The 25,056-nt window shown below is 41.9% G+C and overlaps 1 protein-coding gene across 1 annotated transcript in view; it reads right to left on the reverse strand.

The window, feature by feature from the left end:
* Nucleotides 1-533: 533 nt before the first annotated feature.
* The window catches only part of LOC134453872 (uncharacterized), a 35,075-nt gene continuing 10,552 nt past the window's right edge, over nt 534-25,056 (reverse strand). Inside the window, exons 8-19 of the mRNA XM_063204622.1 lie at nt 22,207-22,348; nt 21,053-21,232; nt 17,070-17,157; nt 14,825-15,023; nt 14,241-14,403; nt 13,900-14,049; nt 10,215-10,375; nt 7,859-8,035; nt 4,836-4,977; nt 2,018-2,205; nt 1,786-1,927; nt 534-1,639 (exon numbers count right to left, since the gene is read on the reverse strand). Coding sequence (XP_063060692.1) covers nt 1,458-1,639; nt 1,786-1,927; nt 2,018-2,205; nt 4,836-4,977; nt 7,859-8,035; nt 10,215-10,375; nt 13,900-14,049; nt 14,241-14,403; nt 14,825-15,023; nt 17,070-17,157; nt 21,053-21,232; nt 22,207-22,348 — 1,914 coding nt within the window. The 3' untranslated portion in view covers nt 534-1,457. The remainder of the gene's footprint in view (nt 1,640-1,785; nt 1,928-2,017; nt 2,206-4,835; nt 4,978-7,858; nt 8,036-10,214; nt 10,376-13,899; nt 14,050-14,240; nt 14,404-14,824; nt 15,024-17,069; nt 17,158-21,052; nt 21,233-22,206; nt 22,349-25,056) is intronic.

A 25,056-nucleotide genomic window follows, 5' to 3' on the forward strand; every position in this document is an offset into this window, starting at 1 on the left:
TTTTGAGATGGCAGAAGCAAAGATGTGTATATTATATTAAGCTTGTGCAGAGAATTTTCATTTTGAGCCTCGTGACTCAGCCATCAAGTCCAGATGTTAACCTGAGCAGATTATTTTGCACACTCACTCACACTCACTCACTCACATGCACGCACATGCACGCGCACGCACACACACAAATCCCCATCTCTCTCTCTCTCTCCTTCTCTTATCTCTTGGCCCATCCCATCTCTCTCACGGCCCCCTGTCTCTCTCTCTCTCTCTCTCTCACACACACACACACACACACACACACTCTCTCTCTCTCTCTCTCTCTCTCTCTCTCTCTCTCTCTCTCTCTCTCTCTCTGTCTCTCTATCTCACCCTGTTATAGTGTATTTTCCGTCTCTCTCTTTCCCTTCTGTCACCTATCTATGTCACTGTGTCCAAGGGTTGCAGGCTTAATGGCATGTGACTGCAGTGTGTGTACATCTTTCACGCTTATCTGCACAGAGGTCAGGGGAATACTGAACAGAGGCAGCAGGTGTGTTATTTATTTCCCCATCATGCTGGTTAGGATTGAAGCTCATCTGACATTCTTTGAATCAGCTATAGAGAGATATTCTTTCTTCACAAAGACAATTGTATCATTGGTTATTTAGCTGAATTTCTGCTTTTAATACATGAAGAGAGATATTCTTTCTTCACAAAGACAAGTATCATTGGTTATTTGGCTGAATTTCTGATTTTAATAAATTCATTGTAAAGTAACAAAAAGTGTCATGAATTGAGTGTGATATTGACAAAATATATAACTTCTTGAAGTACTGTATTGTTTACTCTTGAAGCAGTGGGTTGTTGCCAAGCCCAAATGAGAATAAATGCTCAGGCAGCTACTGGTGTAGGGGAGAACACACAAAACATTTGTGGTCCATTTTCACCAAGACTGCAGCCTGAATGGGGAGGAAGAGTGCAATCGAGAGGTAAAGGAAACACCTTGTGCTCATCTGTCTTTGCCACCTCTGGAAATGCTTGTTAGATTGGAAAACAAGGGCACCATTGCAACAAAGTTGATATCACATGCACACCAACAAACATTATCCAATACAAACATAATGTGAATAAAAAAAAGTGTTATTTATTCACTACAATATTTATTATATTCAAGTTGCTGCTATCGTGGCATGGTAATTTCCATGTAGGATATATTTACAAATGTACAAATACTGCTTGCAAACAGAATGAGATTGTCTTAAACACTTAGGGTTTTCTTTTGTCTTAAGACATGTAAAAGTTTTTATATTTTACCTAACTCTCACAGGTCTTAAGGCAAAAGAAAACCCTAAGTGTTTAAGTTAAACAGTTAGACACAATGAACTTAATACATATAGAATGAGATTGTGATATTAAAAGGTTTCTGATATGTTGATCGCCTACTCCTAAACACAGTTTGCGCCAGGCTGTTCCACCATATCTGGTCAGCGGGGGGAGACAACAAGCTTGAACTGGTGAGGCACATTGGCAAAACTGCTAAGCTCTGGGGACGTGTTGAGACTGGAGGGTCCTCCGGGGGTGCTGAGGTGGAACTTCTGCACTATGGACACCAGGAAGAGGAGGAGCTCCATCCGTGCCAGAGACTCACCCGCACACACACGTTTACCTAGAAAGCCATGATTGATAGACAGTGAGTTAAATGCAAACTGTTGCAAGAGAGAGGGAGAGAGGTGACAGAGACAGAGATGCACAGACAGACTGAAAGAGGGAAGGAAACAAATTTCTTCAAAACACCCATTGCGCTATCCATACCTGCAGAGAAGGGCATGAAGGCAGGGTTCTTCTTGAAGTTACCATTATGGTCCAGGAATTTCTCAGGGTTAAAGGTGTAGGGGTCATCCCAGTGTTTCTCGTCCCTGAGCACTGAGTGCAGCATTGGTATGATGACAGTGCCCTGTGAGGAATCAAAACACATAAATGTCTAGAAACACAATGACAATGTTGCAATTGGCAAAAAAGTAACTGTGTAAGTTCAATCCTCTACCTGTGGAATGTTGTAGCCCCGGAACTTGATGTCTTTGGTGGCGTAATGAGGGACATTGAGAGGCACGAGGTCCATGTAGCGTTGAACTTCGTGAATGACAGCATCCATGAAGGGGAGGGACTTCCTGTCCTCCATCTTTGGAACGCCATTTTGTCCAAGCACTGACACGATCTCCTCATGCACATGCTCTGCAGAAATAATAAAGTAACAGAAATTGTTTTTGTACATTAGCCTGGGTGTAGTGACTTTGACTTCCAGGCCTCTAGTCTGACCAACATGCCACAGTTTCCAGGCTCTCAGAGGGCAGGGTGAACAGTAGTGGTGAGGGAGGTGGACTTAAAGTCAGAGGGTTGTAGGTTCAAGTCCCACTGTTGCCTATCGCTACTCCCTATACACCTCCATCCATGGCTGAAGTGCCCTTGAGCGAGACACCTAACCCCACAGTTGCTCCAATACCCAGTAAATGTATACCAATAACCAGTAAATGTAATTACCGTAAATCGCTTTGGACAAAAGCACCAGCTAAGTGTAGCGTAATCTACCATGCATCGACCAAATATCTCTGTACCATTGATAAAACTAGCGTTAATCACTCCCACCTTTCTGCTGACTTACTATAAGGCCACTTCACACCAAATCAGTGAAGCATCACGGGACGGAAGCAATTTTGGTAACGCTTTCGAATAAGGTTCTTCTGATAAGCGTTTATAGTCACTAGTAAGCAGGTCGTAATATCCTTACAAGTGCCCAATAACATGCTTATTAACTTTGTTAACATCTTATAAGCGTATTAACTTTGTTAACATGCTTATTAACGTTGTTAACATCTGATGAGTAACTTTATTTGAGTAAAAGCATGAAAATCCGTACACATGGCAGCCATCTTGAAAATTTTGTTTTTTTCACGACGCCTCCATATCTAATATTAGTCAGCATATCAAGATGGATATGTGTACCGATTTAAATAATAAGACTAAAATATTTAACCACTATAAATAGGCCTACATAATAAGCAGCTTATAAGATGTTAACAAAGTTAATAAGCATGCTATTGGGCACTTGTAAGGGTATTAGGGGTCTTACACACCAGGGCGGTAAAGCGTCGCGGGACGCCCTTTTTTTACCGGCGTCGGTGAAAATACATTGAAACATATCTGTCCTTACACACCAACCGGCGGTAGTCGAGCGTCAGCGGCGCGGGAGCCGGCTCCGCGCCGCGCTGCATTTGGAAAATAGAACTCGAGCGTATTTTTCACGCCGGAGACCGGCGGTGTCTCATTCAAATGAATGGCAAAGTAGCACTCTAGCTTTAGCTGTGGGGAGGGTTTTGAACAGGACTGGCCGCGCACGCCGACGCTGTCAGTGTGAAAGGCAGAGAAAAACACGCCGGCCGAAAATAAGCAGAAAGACCGTGTTCGTCCCGTGACCGTTCCATTCCGCCTTGGTATGTTTTGGCCCTTACTACCTGCTTAGTGACTATAAATGCTTATTAGAAGAACCTTATTCTAAAGCGTTACCGCGATTTTTACTGGCGGTGGCGAAAATACATGGAAACATATCTGTCCTTCCACATCAACAGGCGGTAGGTGGGCGTCAACAGCGCGGTAGCCAGCTCCACACCGCGCTGCATTTGGCAAATAGAACTCGAGCGGATTTTGGACGGCAGCAACCAGCGGTGTCCCATTCAAATGAATGGCAAAGTAACACACTAGCTTTGGCTGTGGAGGCGATTTTGAACTGGACTAGCCATGCACGCTGACGCTGTCGTTGTGAAAGGCTGAGTAGAACACACCGGCCGAAACGAAGTAGAAAGACCTCAATCATCTCGCTGCCATTCCACCGCGCTCTAGTGTGGAGCCGGTCTAAGCTGCGGTCGAGATGGAGCAGGGGTGCATTTCACTATTGCCATGCAATTTCCCATTGGCAACTACCCAAGTTGCAAATTGCTAACACCTACGCTTTCGAGAAATGCACCCCAGATTTGCAGTTTTTTGCTGCAATGATAAAGACGTCTAATTAATTTGCGTCAGTGTTATCATATTGTAAATATGTATTATAGAGATCCCTGGCGATGAGAGGGCATGTCTACAGTATCTGCTCATTTTTGCAAGGTTTTGCTCAATCATGAACAATTCTACAATTCAATCCTACAATTGTACTGCTTTTGCTACGACTAGGTCCATTGACACAACAAGGATGTCCTCATCTTAAACCTGACCCACTGAGCCCTGAAATACTTGATTATATTTAGGCTAGCTTTCCTGACACATGCCATAGCTACGTCGGACAACTATCAACCGGCATCGACTCACCTCTGGAACTTGCATCCCCTTGTTTTCTACTGCTACTCACACATCAATATCACCAGCCTCTGACTTTATCAATATGGCCTGTAATCTAAAACTAGAAATGTACTCAGAGAGTGCAGACCTCCACCAAGGAAGCTGTTTGATAGAACGTTTGACTCTGTAACACCCTAATATTTTCCAAGTCTTTCTGCCTTGTTTTTGTGGGGTTAGAAACTGGAGTGTCAAAATTCACCCTATCCTGCAATGGTGAAGAATCTTTTAAAAAATCCTGGTTCTGGATTGTGATCCGGATCACCACCAAAATTGAATAACTTGTTCCTTTGGTCATTTCCAACAACTCCACAAAGTTTCATCCAAATCTGTTCAAAAGTTTTTTGAGTTATCCTGCTGAGAGACAGACAACCAAACAAACAAACAGACAGAGACACAAACAGACAGACCAACCAACGCGACCTCCTTAGTGGAGGTAATAATTGTTTGTGAACATGACTGTGAGTGCGTAGCTGTACCTTGAATGTCTGGGTGATTGATAAGCCTCATGAGGGCATATCTGATGGTGGTGCTGGTAGTCTCTGTTCCAGCCATGAAGAGGTTCATCACTGTTGCCACTAGGTTATCATAGTGGAACTCTGTTGTGGACACGTCCTTTTCCTTGCAATGAGACATTCAAACACATTAGTTATTTGCACAAAACATCCTGAAGGAGACGATGTGTGTGTGTGTGTGTGTGTGTGTGTGTGTGTGTGTGTGTGTGTGTGTGTGTGTGTGTGTGTGTGTGTGTGTGTGTGTGTGTGTGTGTGTGTGTGTGTGTGTGTGTGTGTGTGTGTGTGTGTGTGTGTGTGTGTATGCTTCTGGCAGTTGTAGACTGTGGGCTAGATATCGTAGCTCCTCTAGAAAACGAGTTTCATTCTCACTCTCGAGTGGCAACTTGATTTTACTAATATAACCTCCTGACAGTATGTAAAGCAATATTCTGGCTGTTGCCACCAAAAGTCGTACATTGATATTACGTCACTGATGTCATTGATGACGTTACATAATGCACAGACAATGGGAAGTCTCCGCCCATCAAAGTTGAAAAGGGAATGGGCTCGTTCGTGATGAAACAGTGCTGCGTCATCCGAGCAGAACGCATGCACAATGCAACAGCATGATGCATTCTGGTTAGAAATTTCTACAAAGTTTTTGGTGAGGGCCCGCACACCTCGAATGTTTCTTTTTTAGCAGGTGCAGCTTTTCAAGGTACTCCAGGAACTCAAGGAAGAGCGCGACACTGCTTCTTCACAATTCACCACTTTTTTTATTTTTATTTTTGTGCTGACGTTTCGGCACTAGGCCTTCATCAGAGTGAAATTTCTAACCAGAATGCATTGAAAGGACAAAGTGCGCATATGTGCTGCCTAGCAAAAGCAACACTGCGCCATCACGATCGAGCTTAATATTTATCCGCATATCTGGCTTTTTTCATAGACCTAATCATTGAAACAACATAGGCATTTCATTCCTGACAATTTCGCTGTTACTGGAAAAAATAACACTACTTGCATTTCTTCACTGACACAGTTTTTTGGCAAATTCATCTACCCCGTCACCTCATTGCTCTATTGCTTTGAGGGAACAGACCTGTCCTCTTTTTGACATTCCTCTATCGTCGCCTAATAAAGGACGGACAACCGAACACTAACAGCAAAAAAGAGCACTTCTGAAGGTTTGAGGGAAAATATTTTTTTTTGCATGTACACAACGAGTGAGCCCACTTACCATAAATTAACCCCCCAACTTGTAACTTTTTGCCATCAAATCTGACGGCTCCAGGTAGCATGCATGCGCTAGCTGCATTCTGCCCTGTTGACTCTGCATTGACGTGACGTCAATCAGTCTGATAGTTTTTGTGGAAATTTTTATAAATCAATGTGCAAGTTTCGAGGATGACAACAGCCAAAATATTGATTAATGGGTTGTCAGGGGGATATATAAGCAAAATAAAGTTGCCACTGGTTAACACAAACGAATTGACAAGATACGTATGAGGCTGGGCCCAGCACCTTGGGAGTGAGTATGTGTGGCGATAAATATCATTACATGGATGAGAAAACAATCATATCAATTCCTATGAGAGGGCACCACACAAGAGTCCATAAATTGATAGGATGGAGGAGGTGGAAGCCCAAAATGATTATGTCCATCACACTGCTGTCGGGGGAAAAAATCTATTATGGTGCGTTCCACAAAATGAAGTGGTACATCTGTTGCCTGCACTGCCGGTGGTGAAAAGTATATGGGAATAAAATATATGAAGGAAAAAAAGTTGCTTGAAAAGAGAAAAAACTTTTCTTCACCAAGGCACTCCAAAAAGTATAGTTAAAATGTCTTTATTATTATGACATGTCCATTAAGGACCCACACATAGTAGCGGCAGTTGAGCCTTCTTCAGTGCATAGTGATACTGACACAGTGAAGCCTTTTGTTTGACAAACATTCCACCTGTTGACTAGTTGACTGCCCACAATAAATGCACCTCCCTCATCACGGACTTACGTGTAGCTACGACCCGCCCCCTCAAAAAAAAAATAGCAGATCCAGTATATTATACATTTCAAAAAGTACTGAGTACAATAGCAGTGGTTCTCTCTGTAGCAATCTTTTCAATCTGCCCCCACCCCGTACAGTTTTCTTGATCACTTAAATCCCCTGTACTTTAAAGATGATGAGTCAATCCGATGAATTTCTCTAGAATGTTTGGCCATTGGATAAACGTCATTGTTTGTATTGATTGCATATTTATGTTCTGAGAAACATGCCTTTAATTTCCTCTTTGTTCTCCCCACATAAAACATCCACAAGGACACAGCAAATGGTAAACAACATATTCAGAGTTACAATTAATAAAATCATTTGTTTTGTATTCCTTTTTTGTTCTCAAATCTAAAAAGGTTTTGCTCTGGATGATACCCTCACAGTGTTTACATGATCCACACTTATAGGTCCCGTAGAGGTCTTTTTGTATCCATGTTCTTTCTTTCCTGTCTGGCAGGTAACTTTTGACCAGTTTGTCTTTTATAGAGGGTGCCCTTTTGAAAACAGTCATCGGTGGATCAAGGAAGACTTCCTTCAGAAGTGGGTCGCTATGGATTATTTTCCAATTTGACTTGATGATTTGTTTCATCTTCGGGGCACAGCTGTTGAATTGTGTGATGAAGCAAGGCCCTCTGCCTTTGTTGGTTTTCTTTTTTCTATTTTTTAAGAGGTCAGATGTTTTTTTGGACTGGGCATTTTGCATTGCACTGTCCACCAATGCTGGGGAGTAACCCCTTTCACAGAATCTTGTTTGCATGTCTTTGGCCTGGGTCTGAAAGTCTGAATCACTGCTGCATATCCGTTTAAGGCGTTGAAATTGTCCGAAAGGAATGTTATTTTTGAATGAGTTGGCATGGAAGCTGAACGTTTTTTTATGTCTTGGGAAATCACGTTAGGATTGAGCACGCCTCTGACTTCCAAAAAATATATGAAGGCTTTGTTTTCAGACACTAACCTGGTTTATTCTGATGAGGAAACAGTCAATGAAGTCCCGGGGGTTGTTGGGGTCCAGTGTCTCCTTGTGCTGGTGGATCTTCTCAGTCACAAAGGCCTTGATCTCCTCCCCCTGACTGAAGACAGACTGATGGGGTCCTGGTAGATAATCCATCACCTTGTAGAAGATGTTGTACGCCTGGGGATAGAGGCAAAGAGTTGAACTGACAACTGGCAAGTCAACAAAGATCTATTACATTAAACAAGACTGATTTGATTTGCATGTTCTAACGAGGGGGACTGACCCCACTGTACTTAGCTGAATGCACAAAATGTTTAAATTATATTATGATACAATATTTTTATATTACATTATGTGAACAACAGGCCAAAATAAAGTATACTTCACCCTATTTTCAGCCAAATGGTAATTCTTCCCCTCCTACTCTCAACTATGACCCATTCCTTCTTGGCTTACTGTATGACCAGGGCTGCGTTTCCCAAACACTCTTTAGTACTTAAAGTGACACTGTCCCATTTTTGGAAATCAGCCCGTATTACACATCCCCTTGAGTTAAATAATTGAGTTTTACCTTTCTCCTGTACTTTCAACTGTTCTCTGAGTACGGCAGTTCAAATTTTACCTCCAAGCTAGCAGTTAACATGGACTCCTATGAGACCAGTTAGCCGCCAGCTGGTCTCATAGGACTCAATGTTAAAGATGGCCTCTCAACGTCATTTCATTAATATTGCTGTGTTCCCCATAGCTATTGAATGTGTTACGCGTTGGTCCTGTTTAAAAAAAACTGGTTGCTTTGTTTCAAGCCGTTTTTGCAAGCTAGCAAGGTGGCTTGTGGAGAAACGAGAGGGTGTTCCGCTTTTCTCATGGAAATGCGTCTCTGATTGGCTCACTCCTCCTGCTCTCATGGAAATGTGTCTCTTATTGGCTCAGTCCTCCAGTTCTGGGAGAGATTGTAATGGTAAACAGAGTCGCCACTTCCCCGGGTGGTACTGCACTATAGGGGTGCCAACGGAGGTGTGCAGGCTCCATTCAGGGCCGTGCTCATTCGACAGCGACCCCTAGGCGAGCTGCAGGCACGGAGCAACTGTATGCTGTATGTATGAGGCTTTGTGCTGTGTGTGTATCTGAGAGTAGCAACCAGCTGATAGCTAAGCTAAGCTAGGTTTCGGGCCACCAGACGTTGCTTGTTTTGAAAACAAGCAGAAAAAAATTACTCAACATATTTTTAGAAAAATGGGTCGACATAAACCTTTGTGGGCAACGCCTTCTTTCGATGTGACGCAACACAGAAAGGCTTTCGTGATTCGCTCGTTTCTCTGCATTATTTATGTCAATTGAGAAACACCGGGAAACACAGCCAGGCGAGGTGACGCACCACTATGAGAGCCTTGCAAGTGAGTTTAACTTGGGGTGACTGTCCGATTTTCAAAAGGAGTGAGTAAAACTGAAGTTGGCCTTTAACTGCTAGCATTGAGGAAAAATTTGCACTGCCATATGGTTGAAAGTATAAGAGAATGGCAAAAACCCTATTATTTAACTCAAGTGGAGGTAAGCTTATTTCCAAAAATGGGACAGTATCACTTTAAGCCTAAGTAGTTGGCCTACTTAAGTATGAGGTGCCCCCTAGGCAATATACCACATCACTAAAAAATGTAGGCCTACATGCAATATTGCTATAGGTCTACATACAGTATTTTCACAGAATAACAGGTTGTGTTGTATTATTAGGTGTGTTATATAGTATTGTATCGTAGTTAATTCTATTTCTATTTTACTCTTGCGTACCAGGCTTGTACGAAATTCCAAATGGAAAGAATTTCAATTCAAAGTAATGCCATAATACGAACACTAGGTGGTGGTGTTCTATGTACTTTCAATGGGTGGTGTAGCTTAAATTCAAAGAAATTCAAGGTAATGGCACCACCTAGTGTTCATATTATGGCCTTATTTTGAATTGAAATTCTTTCCATTCGGAATTTCGTACAAGCCTGTTGCGTACGTTAGTGCTGTTCATTTTATGTCTCCTCTACTTCTCGGTCTCCTTTACTTCACTGTTACTCTTTCTTGTTATTTTTATTTATTCTATTTAATAATATTCCTAGTTTCAGAATGAAGTCCAGTTGGAGTGCTTCCTGAAACTGTCTAGTTTTTAAGATGGTGCTCTCTGGAAGGTCTGACGAAGGCTTCATGCCGAACCGCATCGAAGTATTTTAATCATGCTGTAACCAACAAAATAAAGGCATTTTAATTACAAAGAAGATGAGTGCCTTGATATTCCTAAAAGTTTTTTTTTAAAATATTCCTCGTTTGTTCTCATTTTTCTTTTTCTTTATCATTTCATTCATTCATGTCCTACCGGTCCCCAGGGGCTGCTTCCGAAGCGCACCATGGAAGAGAGAACCTGCAGCAGCCTCAGGAAGTGTGCGTCATCGTAGTCGAAACGCTCTCCGAACACCAGCGCACAGATCACATTGGACACGGCGCGACTCAACATGAATGTGGGATCCACAGCCGATGCTGTTTCAAAAAGAGACAAATACAGATAACTTTGGAGGGTTTTTTTTTTTCAAACAAGGGTCGTTCCGTGTGAAAGCAGACACTTCGGGACCCAAGTGGCACAGATTTTAATTAAACTTGGTGTGCCTTTTTAGTGGCAAGGTAGAACCCCAGAGTTATATTTGCATGACTCAATTAGTGGGGTCGGAGGCATGTGCAATTTTTCTCAGTCATTTCAAATTGGTGTTAAAGTTTGGTTTTCACTTCCAAGTTGAAGTTAGGGTCTATAGAACAATTTGGGTTCGAGTGTCAAACACACAGATAACAAAATGGCCTGCGGGGGGCGCTCTAAAATATATAAACTGCTATAACTTTTTATTAGTTTAACCAAATTTAACATATGAGGTATGCATGGATTCAGCATTAAGAGGAGGAGGTGGTGAGCTAAGTATTTGGTTACCGGATTAAAGACATACTATGTCATAAACACACTTTTAGCCCATGGACAGCAAAATTCAGGGTTTTTTTAAGATAGAAGGGTGGAATTGCCCTCCAAGTTGCAATGAAACATCATTTATTGTTACAAGTTATTGTAAATAAAGCCTGGGATATCATTCAACTTGATGTTTTCAGAATATCCCTGAAGCACAACAAAGATACCTAGGATACCTACAGTATACACACATAGGGCTGCATAAAGCCTATGTGATATTTAGGACCCAACTTGCAACTTTGAGTTTATGAATTTAGTATCATGAGTATCAACTTTTTTAAATCAAGCCATATTCTATTCACACATAAAATCACAAAAAAACATTATATCTGGAAGAAAATGAATCAATAATAATAATAATAATAATAATAATAATAATAATAATAATAAAAAGACTTTCCGGAGAGACAATGCTATTAGTATGCTTGCGGCTTATGCACACACACAGAGCTGTTGTATACACACAGAGAAACACGAGGGAAAGAGATAGAGGTCTGAGTGTGTGTGTGTGTGTGTGTGTGTGTGTGTGAGAGAGAGAGAGAGAGAGAGAGAGAGGTGTGTGTGTGTGTGTGTGTGTGTGTGTGTGTGTGTGTGTGTGTGTGTGTGTGTGTGTGTGTGTGTGTGTGTGTGTGTGTGTGTGTGTGTGTGTGTGTGTGTGTGGAGATGATTCAGGTGCCTTTCAGCAATGGGTGGGTAGGGAGAAGTAAGGGTGGGATTCGAACCTGCAACCCGCTGACAGACCAACATCCTACCCAGTAGGCCACTGCCACTTACTGTATAGAGTGGCCACAGCAGCATATTAGGCCATGGTTGCCCAAGTGACAGCAGAGGTCTAAAGTTCTACATGGCTGCATGTGTGTGTGTCAATGATACAGTAAGTAATGTAGACCTCCTTGGTGTGTGTGTATGAATGAAGATTCTCAAGGTGACAATTTGGCGGTTAATAGCTGAGTAATATGCGCAGCCTTATTTTTACTCTGTCATATCTCCAAAAGTTTTGCAAGTTGTCAGATGATATTGACACACAAATGGCACAACCCTGCTCTTCATGTCAAAGCTGAGATCCCTTTTCTAGGCCAAATGGTTCAGTCAAAAAATGGACATATTCAGGCCTATGCGCTGAGCTGTTCACACATTTTTTTTCGTAAGTGAATGGGGTCACATCATAGGGATTTTAAAACTGCTCTCTCTGAAACATTTGTACAAGTTGGCTTATGATCTTCACACAGTTTGTATTCAGAGCCAAGGCCTCTCTGACAATGCCTTTACCTAGTTGACACCTAGTTAAAAACCCTAGGACAGGTCGCCTCTCATTGTAACTGCCACAGTTTGTGACATCATCAGCTTGACCATTCTACCATTAATTTCAATGAGGGGGAAAACAGAGAGAAAACTGAGGAAAAACAAGTCTGGTGAACGAATGAAAGGGGGTAGGCCAGCAAAAAATCCACCACCCTGAGCCCTTTTCGAGCCGTTCAATTTGGGACTCGAACCGTGTCCCGTGTCATCTCGAACGCTGCAACGATTAAAAGCCGGCGTACTAATGAATGGCGATTCCCATAGGTGAATGGAAAAATGTAGAATAATATACCAGCTGACAGGAATGAAAACCGTTCTTATCATCTGCATTTGCCAGAAATGCCTGCCAATCTGGTAACAAATGAACAGTTCCCAGATTTGGACTACACTACCAAAGATGCAGTTGCCAAAGATGTATTCCAACTAGAGGTGAAGTGCAGCTGTACTAGTACTTGTACAAATAGACCTGCCAGATCTCGGTGCAAGTGCATAAAGGCAGAGTTAAAGTGCACACATCTGTGCAAGTGCACATGCAATTTCTAAGACTGACCACTGACTGTTTTTGCATCTGTTCTCTGTCATAGTTATTGTAGAGTGGAGTATTGGAATAAATGTTAGCCCTATGGTCTTCTGTTTGCTTTTTGAATGCAGGAAAAAATGATGCTCCCCATAGTATTTATTATTATTATTATTATTATTATTATTATTATTATTATTATTATTATTATTATTATTATTGATTTACTTTCTTCCAGATATAAAGTTTTTAAGTTGTGAATAAAATTATGGCTTGATTGGAACAAAAAGCTGGTACTCATGTTCCTAAATTCATACACTCAAAGTTGCAAGTTGGGTGCTAAATATCACATAACTTAGGCTATATGCAGCCATATTTGTGTATAGGTATCCTATTAGTGTCTGTGTGCTTCAGGGATATTCTGAACAAATCAAGTTAAGTGATAACCCAGGCTTCGCTTACAATAACTTGTAACAATAAATTATGTTTCATTGCAACTTTGAGGGCATTTCCACCCTTTGCCTTAAAAAAATCCCGGATTTAGCTGTCCATTGCCTAAAAGTGTGTTTTTTACATAGTGTGTCTTTTATCTGGTAACCAAATACTTAGCTCACCGGTTTCTCCTCTTCATGCTGAATCCATACATAGCTCATATGTTTAATTTGGTTTAACTAATCAAAAGTTATAGCAGTTTATATATTTTAGAGCGCCCCCCGCAGGCCATTTTTTATCTGTGTGTTTGACACTCGAACTCAAATTGTTCTATATACCCAAAACTTCAACTTGGAAGTGAAAACCAAACTTTAACACCAATTTGAAATGACTGAGCCTATTACGACCCACATTAATTAATGTCACGCACACACACTGTGAACCGGTCCAGCAGGTCCAGCACACACACACACACACACACACACACACACACACACACACACACACACACACACACACACACACACACACACACACACACACACACACACACACACACACACACACACACACACACACGGACACACACACACGGACACACAAACAAACAAACAGGGGCTACACTGGATACGCTATGTTACGTTAAGTCAAGTTGCATCAAAAATACATTGAAAGAATGGCTACTTTTTTTTTGAATGGTCATTATGTGGCCGTGTCTAGTGGAAGCCGATTGTTACTGCAGAGAAGTCTTTGGCTTAATGCATACAATGCAGTATGCCTAGTGTCAATCACACAAACACTCACATTTGGTTTCCCTCAGGCTGTCCAGCAGGTGCCGGCTCTCCTCCTGGATCCACTGCTCCATCCTCTTGCGGCCCATGCCAAAGTCTCTGAGCGTGCTCAGTGTGAAGCGCCTCAGCTGTCGCCAGCGCTCGCCATTGCTGATGATCAGACCTGACGGAGAAGAGCAAATCATTGAAGTTACAGACAGAGACAAGGCACGCTGATGAGTCAAGCAACCATAGTCTAAACAGAAGTGTTTAGCACACAAAAAAATGCATGCATACTTGCAATATGTTGTGGGATATCTTTTTCAGAAAATGCAAGCGAATAGATCCGTAGAATGAAGAAGTGAAGTCGCTAACCATATCCTTTGAGAAGTCTGAGGGCGAATGGAACTTGTGCTCTTCCTGCAAAGTCATCTGCCTGGTCCACCAATGCCTCCTTCACCGTCTGGTACCCAGTCAGAACCACAAACCGCTGGGGTCCGAGATGCACAGTCATGACTGGACCATACTGCTTGCTCCACTGGGATGAACGAAACATACCGACAAACTATGTGAGCAGCTGTCAATAAATTACAATCCACTTCAAAAAACAGGTATTTCACAATTTCTCCTGCTCTCACCATTGTCCAAAACCTTCAGCATACACCTGACTATAGCTGAATGTATTCAATATTCTATAGGGAACTCCCAAGTCAAGTTAGGTAAGTAGCTGATTTTTCTTTTATTCAATGCCCAACAGCCTTATCTGTACAAACAACACAATACATTATGGTAGAGTAGAGTACTTTCATTAATCCTGGGAAATGAAGCAGTCTGACAGCTTACATAGATACAAGACAAAGACCTACGTAATACACATTATTGCACATACTTGTTTACTGCAATAATGTGTATTAGGTCTTTGTCTGTCTTGTATCTATATTCTATATCTGGTATCTTACCTTCATGAAGGTCTTGAAGGGTGCATTCTTGTCGACTTGGAGCAGGTTTCCCAGCAGGGGTAGACCAGGGGGCCCTGGAGGCAGTGGAAGCCCCCGTGACCCCTTCCTCTTCCAGACCAGCAGCAGCAGGAGCAGCACCAGAGCAGCCAGCAGCAGCATGCTGGAACCAGACATGTTGCAACTCCTGCACGACCAGAAGCTGCAGTGTTAAGATTATATTATGTGAAATTTCAGGTTATAATCACTGATTGACAATTATGCATTTTCTATTATTTTTTAACACTATTAATGATTTTTGAAAGTTTAACAAGTACCTTACCACTCAGTATTTTAAGCGCCCTCCACTTATCGTCTGTGAGATTGAACTTTGGCTTATTGACCGTTGTTTCAACCAAGTAAATCTCTCCCTTTCTCTCTCTCTCCCTTTCTCTCTCTCCCTCTCTCTCTCTCTCTCTCTCTCTCTCTCTCTCTCTCTCTCTCTCTCTCTCTCTCTCTCTCTCTCCTGCTCCTGTCTCTATTTCTACTGTGTGTGGTCCTCCCAGCACGCTCAGAGATTTACGTAGGCTACATTTTGACAGATGAAGGCAATGGGAGGAGCTTCTGACAAATGAAAGGACCACAGCCAGTAACATGTTACCAAACAATAAACCTTGCCCATACAAAATGAGCCAATACTCAATGCCAAAACCACAAACTACTGGCAGAGTGCCCAATATGCTGCAGGTTAACATATCATTTTAGACAGAGAAGAAAGCTTGAGAGGAAATGGATATAGAGTGTTTTAATGGAAAATATTTCATATGCCTACGATACAAAACTGGTGGTTTTGGCATTGGCTTCTGTGTTGTGTTCTCCATGAGTGTACTCTGAGTGTTTTCGTTCTTTCATGCGTTGCACTTTGGGCCTTGTGCACGTCTTCTGATCTATAGAACAATACAGATTTTACTGAACTGTAAAATAACAATGTTGATATGTTGCTCACAGTCATATTCTCCTTTTTCCACTGTCTTACGCTGTTTAAAACACAAACATCTTCATGGTACAACTAGTTTCAATTCAGGAGCAGTCTCAAAACAGAGCAGCAAAGACTATCTCTGAGGGAGATAACATACTGTACTGATAGCATACTGCTGTAGTTGAAACTACAGGTAGAACAGTAAAAAAAAGGGGGGGGGGTGTCGGTAATTCACAGTAATATTCAGATAGAGTATTTAAAACATCTTGGAGAACGACAAATGACTCGAAAGTCAAGTCAGGGTAAAATTCCACAGGTGGCCAGTGTCATTTCAACTCGACAGCTCTTATATTATTATCTAAATATTTGCATATTGACTTGCACAATATTAATTCTGAAAATGTTGCACTGGCCAAAGAACAACATTGATATTATTTTGAGTGGTACCAAATGTTATTTGAAACAGAATTACTTTAAACCCTTTAAGAGTTATATTAACCCTGTTTTTTTACTCTGTAGCCTGCCGTTTTCAGAGTGAACTCTGTGCACAGAGGGGTTATGTATTGTATGTGCTCACCTTTACACACACACACACACCCCCTGGAAAACCAAAACAAATAAAGATTACTACAGTGCACATGTCACATGACCTACCCTGGCATGACTGTGGCATTTCAAAGGCAACAGGTTAAGTGTCATCAATAGAAATCAGACTTCCTTGTGATCTTTGTACAGAGACCTGAGAGTGCCTGACTTCTGTACACACCTGAATATAGTAAGTAAAGTAAAGTAAGTAAGTTTTATTTCTAAAGCACATTTAAAACAGTACAAAACTGACCAAAGTGCTGCACAGAGGCTGGTTAGAATAAAAATGGCAAGATAAATAAAGAAAAGTAAAACATAGTAGCACATAGCATTTCAATATAGAGGAAATAAAACATCTGCATACAGTGTACAGTTGCAGCACTGGCAGCATTGACTATATAAAACACATAAAAGGAGCTTAGAAAACTTTGAGTACATAAAGTGATAAAAATGAAGGGGAAGGGGAAGTTAAAACTATAGGGTTCAGGGCTAAAAGTATACATTTGGTGCAATAAAAACAACAAAAATTAAGGAAACTAAAATTTAAGAATGAAAAGCCAATGTATATAAATAGGTTTTAAGTCTAGATTTAAAAGCAGACGTCGTGGGAGCAGATCTAATATCGGGAGGTAAACTGTTCCAGAGGCGTGGAGCTGCAATTTCAAATGCACGATCCCCTTTTTGCTTCAGGCGGGACCGGCCAACCTGGAGGAGACCTTTGTCCTTAGATCTGAGATCTGATAGTGACACAACGCTGTGCAGGGCATAGCACACACACCCGTGCATGCCATGCCTGCAGCAACACAAGCAGTTGCACACTATCAGTACATCATAATGCATCTCATGGGAGCCCTATCTCACGCCTTTCATAAAGTATTCACGAAAAAAATAACTTTAATTTTCGTGGTGCATTCACATTATTGCCCGTTTTTCGTGGTTGGGCAACGAAACACTGCCTATTCATTTGAATTGCCCCACTGCTGCTATGGTTATCCAAGCGTCTGCAGGGGCGGGGAGGGGGTGCTGACAGAACACTGCTGATACACTCGGGACTCACTAATTCGACGCCCTTTCGGTACTTACGCCTTATGTCATACGACCCTAAACCTAAACCTAACCCTAACCTTAACCCTAAACCTAACCCTAACCTTAACCCTAAACCTAACCCTAACCCAAACACTAAACCTAAATAACCTTAACCCTAAATTGCTTGTTTGAAATGTTTGATTACCATGTGATTACCGAAAGGGCGTCAAACTAGTGGGTTGCTAGGCAGCAGTCGGGCAATTCAAATGAATAGGCAGCGTTTCGTTGCCCAACCACGAAAAACGGGCAATTACGTGAATGCACCACGAAAATTAAAGTTCTTTTTTTCGTGAATACTTTACGAAAGGCGTGAGATACGGTTGCTCATGGGCATGTTTGAAAAAAAAAACAGGAAGAATCAACATGACGCCATTATTCCTTTTAAGTGCATCTATTGGAGCCACACATGGAGCACCAACAGCGACAAATATCCTAGAGCAGGGGGAAACCGTTTTCATTCGATTCCCCCTGCACTTTAGGACAAGATTGAAGGTAGCCACCTTTACCACAGACCCCACCTTTACTAGGTCCCATGGATATATAATTTAATTGTAGTGCAAATAAAGTTTCTAAGATTTTTTTAAACGAAACATGTCACATTTCATGTGATACTACTTGACATTAAAATGATATCGGGGAGGGAGCGCTGAGCCCCCCACAATTTGGGCATACATTGCCAATGGGGACCCCGGTTCGAGTCCGGCTGGGGTCATGACCCCAGCCCTGCCCCATCTCTCTCTCCCAATCATTTCCTGTCTACTCTCACACTGTCCAATAATAATAAAGGCCATAAAGCTCTCCAAAAATACTTTACAAAAAATGATATCGGGGGCCGGATAAGACGTCCTCAAGGGGCGTAAATGGCCCTCGAGACATAAGTTCCCCACCCCTGGCCTGGAGAAAGAGAAACATTTGAAAGCCACCAGGGAAACTCCCATTGTCATTTGTGACACAGCGCTCCACGGGACACAGTGCTCACTGCACACAATGAAATGGCACTGCCTCAGCTGTGCAAGGGGGCAGCCCCAAGCGGTGCAGTGCCCAAGGGAACAGTGCGGTGGGACAGATATGCTCAGTCGTGGAAGAGGATGGGTGAGAGCACTAATTGATTACTCACCAACTTGACGGGTAGGAATTGGCAACCTTTGGGCTACAAATCTGACCCCCTTACCTCTTACTCATGACTGTCCCTTGATGGCCAACATGATCACACCATTGCAGTCATCTTCAAGTGCCTGGAGGAATAATGCCCTCAGAAAGATGGTAGGCCTACCTTTAAATACTGATTAATATTATCTTACATGCTGTGTAGATTACCCTCTAATATACAGTATTAATCTAAATATTTGCACAATATTGATTTGCACAATATTAATTCTGAAAATGTTACACTGACCAAAGAATAGAATGTATATTATTTTTGAGTGGTACCAAATGTTATCTGAAACAGAATTACTTTAAACCCTTTAAGAGGTATGTTAACTGTGTTGTTGGTTTTTTTCTACTCTGTAGCCTGCCGTTTTCAGAGTCACAGTGAACTCTGTGCACAGAGAGGTTACAGTACGTATTGCCTGTGCTCACCTTTACACACGCCCCCACACCCCCTGCTTCAGTCTGCATACCACATCGGAAAACCAAAACAAATTGAAGAGGACTACAGCACATGACCTACTCTGGCATGACTGTGGCATTTCAAAGGGAACAGGTTAAGTGTCGTTCCTTGTGATCTTTGTACAGAGACCTGAGAGTGCCTGACTTCTGTACACACCTGAATATAGTGACACACACCCGTGCATGCCATGCCTGCAGCAACACAAGCACTTGCACACTACAATGCATCTCATCGGTATGTTTGAAAAAACGAAACAGGAAGAATCAACATGACACCATTATTCCTTTTGTACCAGTGCATCTATTGGAGCCACACGTGGAGCACCAACAGCGACAAATATCCTATTTCTGTCAGATCCACTCTAGTCAAAAATGAGACGAGAAACAGAGATACATTTCAGAAGCTTTATTTCTGACTGCATATTTGTGTTTGGCGGTATGGCTCTGTTCGGAGGAAGCTCCCCGGCTTCTCCATGAGCTCCATGGAAGCCAAGACAGGGAACAGCAGCATCCTCAGGTGGAGTGCCTTCCATTTAGCTGGAAAGGCAACATACCCCCTAGAACAGAGCAAGCAACAATGACAACAGTATGACATTGTTTGGCAATGATAAGTCTGGTGGAGCAGGGGAGGTGGCGGGTGCAAAACAAGCAGCAAAAGCAATGACAGGGAAAAAAATTTGGTAGTTTAAATAAAGCGCGCCAAAAGCCAGCATCCAATTGCGAGCAGCACCTGATTAACTAAAGCACAGCTGATTAGAGGACTGCTGTAGGGGTTAGGTCGGCGTCAGCCAATAGGCAAAAGGGAGTGCTGACTACGTGGTCTGCCAGAACTAACGCTAACGCTCGATTCGAGGGCCACTTCAAAGTCCTCCCAAAGGCCATACTATGAACACAAACCAGGATTTCGTTCTGCACTTTAGGACTATATTGAAGGTAGCCACCTTTACCACAGACCCCACCTTTACTAGCTCCCATGGATATATCATTTAACCCTATTCAGACTGGGCTTTTTTGACAGTCCTCGGGGGGGGGATCTTTTGACCTCCCCCCTCATAACTCATGAACGGAATACGGTATGACCAAACTTTGTGGAGATGATCTACATATGGACATCTATGAATGACACCATAATTCAAAATCAAAATTCTACAGAGCACAATTTACATCACTAATTACATCACTAACCAACAATTGAAGAATTGAACAATTACACAGAGACACAAGTAAGAAAATATAAGAAAGTATTTATTATTTATAGGTCACCACTTGACAAAACTATATCACCTTATTCCAGGTAACTTAATGTATATCACATACATATTAACATTAATTTGAAAAGGAACCCAAACTCCAACCCGCTATATGTCACAAATTATACCTGTATCATTCATCAAAAACAATTGGCAAAGTATAGAAGTAAGAAAATATAACAATTATTTATTATCTATAGGTCACCTCATATCAGGCAAAAAATATGCATCACATACGTACGTGTTTACATTCATTTTGAGAGGAACCCCAACTCTAACCCCTGTAGCCCCCGGTAGCTCACCTCAATGGGTAAATCAGCGACATGACAACAGCGACAAGACTTTCTATTGCGAGGTTTCTTTTTTCTTCTTTTTCAAATTTGCAAATTGGTAGGTAGCTCTTGGACATAGTGACAAAGTGATGTGTGACACAAAAGAGATAATAGTGCAAAATGCTACATTATTCACAAAGTCTGCTCTGTGAGTAAAATAAATTTGTTGATAGTTATATAGCCTATGTATAATTGGACAGGTGGAGAAGGTTTATAACTGTAACCCCTACATAGGGGCAGTTGTGCGTTGTAGTGGCTTGGTAACGATGGCTTGGTAGCTCAACTGTTTTCCATTCTGTGGAGAGGGTTTCCAGTAAGTCTGTATCAGAGGTACAGTACCTCTGATATGTATGGGGTGATGCATCAGCTCTGTGTTAGTGGGCCCTATCCTGCAGTACCGGGGCTCAGCACCGGGGGGTGGCGATGAGCTGGTATCGACGTGGGTATCGACCAAAGCTGCTGAACTCTGGATTGGTGTCCAGACTGGAGGGTCCTCCGGGGGTGCTGAGGTGGAACTTCTGCACTATGGACACCAGGAAGAGCAGGAGCTCCATCCGTGCCAGAGACTCACCCACACACGACCGCTTACCTGAGAAGACACACACACACAGACACACACAAAGACCGCCACACACACACACACACACACACACACACACACACACACACACACACACACACACACACACACACACACACACAGTCAGTCCCTGTTGTTTTACAAAAAATATCTACATTTGTTATTTACTCTTTTGCTGTTGCAGTATACATTACTAGTGTGCCATTGACATTCTAGGGGTAAACTTATACTGCATATTCACTCGATTTGTTTCAGAGGTAGGATATTCTTGTAGCCACATGCTACACAAGGCAAATGACCAGATGCTATAAACTGTCTTTGCATTTTCCTTTACTCATTTTCATCCAACAAATACCGGTATCTATGTACTTGCACGCTAGATTTAACCAATAGCTGTTGGGAAAACTGAATTATTTGAGCAAGGAAATATTAAGATATTTCTCAATCCCACCCATACTCAGGGCTGGATTATCCATAAGGGCCAGCAGCACAGTGCCAAGGGGCACCAACCAACCAGGGGCACCACAAGACACAAACTTAACAAACATTCTTTATACATGCCTACATTTTTGTTTTAACTGTGCGAAACTAGCTGCGCACAACTCAACCTCTGATTGTTGGAAACCGCTGTCGTTTCTGAACAAGCCATTTTTCCGGCCCTAAACACCAGCTTGAAACAAAATAACCACAGCGTTTTTTTAAACGGGACCAACGCCTAACACACTCAATAACATTGGGGAACACGGTAGTATTAATGAAATAACGTCGAGAGGCGATCTTTAAAGTGATGACAAAGAACTCTGTGATGCAAAGCAAAAAGAAGTCCTTTTTAAGTCATTTTTAAGAACTAATATGATCCATAATTTTCTCAATATTCCAAAAAACATTAATGGTGGATGAATAGCAAACTGCTTATCTTTTGTCATGTTTATATTCTTATTGTATAACTCTGGGGAAAAAAGGGATGGTGTCGCTTCCCATACCTGCAGAAAAGGCAAAAAAGGCCGGGTTCTTCTTAAAGTTGCCATTTCGATCGAGGAAGTTGTCTGGGTTGAAGGTCCAGGCGTTCTCCCATTGCTTCTCATCCCGTAGCACAGAGTGCAGCAAGGGAATCACTACGGTGTCCTGAGAAAAGAGTTATGATGCTATAAGTTCATAAATAAAAGGTACAACATAGGTTTATCGCTTCAGGTTTTACCCTCGGAGATCAATAAAGTTACTCTACTCTACTCTACTCTACTCTACAGTCAGTTAAGTTTTACAACCAGAGTGATTAAGTGCCAAAGAAAACACTTATTTAAAAGTGCACTGTGTCATATTTTTGTAGTTCATTTGAAGAAGTCATGCTGCCCATTCACAAATGTTACCTTTTTCATGAATACCTCCCACCACAAGTATTCAACATGACTCGGAAAATTGCACTTTTCATACATAAAAAGGGGATCTTCTTCATTGTCTGCCATTTTGAATTCCCAGAAATAGACAGTTTATAGGTGCAAAACTAACTTTACTTTGGTCATACTAGTAAATATTACCCCATTACCAGTGTTGGGTAAGTTACTTTTTAAAAGTAATTAGTTACTTTACTTTAGTTACTGCTTTCAATTGTAATTGAATTACTTTACTTATTACTAAATTTAAAAAGTAACTCGTTACTTATTACTTTACTTTACTTTTCGCGGGAAAAGGGATTTTAACCAGTGTAGTGCCACAACTCATAATACACCTGCTTCCCTAGGTTGTAGGCCAGCTGTGTAAATGGCCTAATATTTTAATATGGGCAAACTGTACCTCTATGGAATCCCTTATGTAGGGCCTAGGCCTATTGTCATTCTCACATCTAAAATGCATTTCATGATTGCCCTCTAGTCCTATTTATGACAGTGTCAATAAATTTGAATCTTGTCTAACATTATGCTATATAATAGAATAGAATAAAATAGAATAGACTTTTATTGTCATTTCAGCATGAAAATTGCCTTTGGTCTCACTGAATAAAAACAGAATGAGTAGGGTGAGGTGGCCATACCAAACAGAAATGTTGTAGGTAAGGACACCCTAGGCTTACATATTTCCTCTCCTCGATTTTGCAGCTTAGCTACTCCAAATCCTTTCAGTTTCCTGATTAAAAACGACCTTGGATTGTATGCATCAACATTATTATTAAGGATTCTACGGAATGCAGAATCCGTTCGTGCTGGAAGACGGTGCAATCAGGCACAATTGAATTAGCCTGGTCCTGACCATCCCATAATACTACCATTTCATTTCGTATTCATGGTCTGGCATTTGTTTGCTCTGAAGCGATTGTAGGAAGCACGAAGTTTGCACTCAGTTATAGTTTGAAATTATTGGACACCTCTCACCCAATCGCTGGCAGTTACTCAACAACAACATAGCGCAGACCAATGGCTCTGGCGCAGATGTGTACGTCATTGTCACGAGCGTTCTCCCAATTTCGTCGCCACGTGGGGGGCGTATTCGATTATTGGCTGTTTTCTGGGGGGGCGTTACGATCAAAATTCTACTGCTCCAAGTACTCCACAGAGAAGCACGGCCAGACTACAGTAGTGGAGCCAATCCTTTGGCGGAAGTACGTAGGATGGCTCGCGAGGCTACAATTGAATAGCCTGAAGAACGTGGCCTCAACGCAATAGTGTTGCTTGCGCTGTTGTTCTTACATTGTTCCCAATTAGTCTACTTGATTCGCGCTGGCTGCTGCTGCTGACGGAGCTACCCAAACAGTTTTTTTTGCCTTGTATCTAACCAATATGTCTTCAGTGAGCACAACAGAGGCCATGGCATTTGCGATGTGTACAGCTGTTTCATTCATGCATTTGCGTAATGGTGGACTCGGAATGACTGTAGATTTAACTGCGCTGCACTTTCACTTTACCTGGCGTAATGTTAGAAAAAAAATAGGGCTGGGCAACGTTAACGCGTTAACGGTGCGTTAACTATTGAGGTCAATATCGCCCGACAATTTTGTTAACAGTATAACGCAGCAGGGTTTTTTTCGTGTTTTTTTTTGCCTTTTATGACCGTCGTTCGTGGCTTTTATTTTGAAAGCGTCAGCGTGCTTGTTGCTGCTTCCAGTGACTGCTGACAGAGAAGAAGAATGTCTAGAAAAGTACTCAAAACAAAACAGGCATAGCCTACAGAAGGACGTCAACTTCTGAATGGACATTGTCGGTACACAGTTCTGGTCCTCCTTGCGCAACTCTCGAGCAGCATGTGGCTCGCCTTTGCAGCTCGCAAGGTTAGTCTATTGTACGGTCAGCATGAAAAGGGTACTGTTGTGCTGGCTGTCTATCAGCTGTCAATAACGCCACGCGGACTTAAACCCTGATCAAAAAGCGAACCGCGAGATATTACATTCCTCACGCAACGTTTTGGTATGGCGCTGCGCGTGCATAGTAGGATGCATCAACATGGTAGGCTATGATTTCGCGACATCGGCAACGTCGTCAGCATTTAAGATAGTGTTAGTCATGTCAACGTTATTGTTTTGAAAGATGTAATTGCTGTCAATGCCAACAGACAGTCAATTAGTTTCTAGTCGCTGAAACAATAGCGACAGATAAGAGAGAAGGTGGGAGTCTTTGACAGTGAGAGAAGGTAGGACATATCTCACAGATGCACGCCTATGGCAAGCCGTTTTAACATATAGTTTTTTTTTCTTTTTTTCTTGTAGGCCAATGTAGACCATCCTAATTTGAGTTTATAATTTCTAATATATCAGTTTCAGTAGCCTACAATCTTAAATAGCCCTAGTAGTCTAGACACATTTTTCATATTTGTGAATGTTAGAAGCATTTTTTAGTAAAAGTTGG

Source organism: Engraulis encrasicolus, chromosome 8 (genome assembly GCF_034702125.1).
Source record: "Engraulis encrasicolus isolate BLACKSEA-1 chromosome 8, IST_EnEncr_1.0, whole genome shotgun sequence".
Classification (NCBI taxonomy): Eukaryota; Metazoa; Chordata; class Actinopteri; order Clupeiformes; family Engraulidae; genus Engraulis; species Engraulis encrasicolus.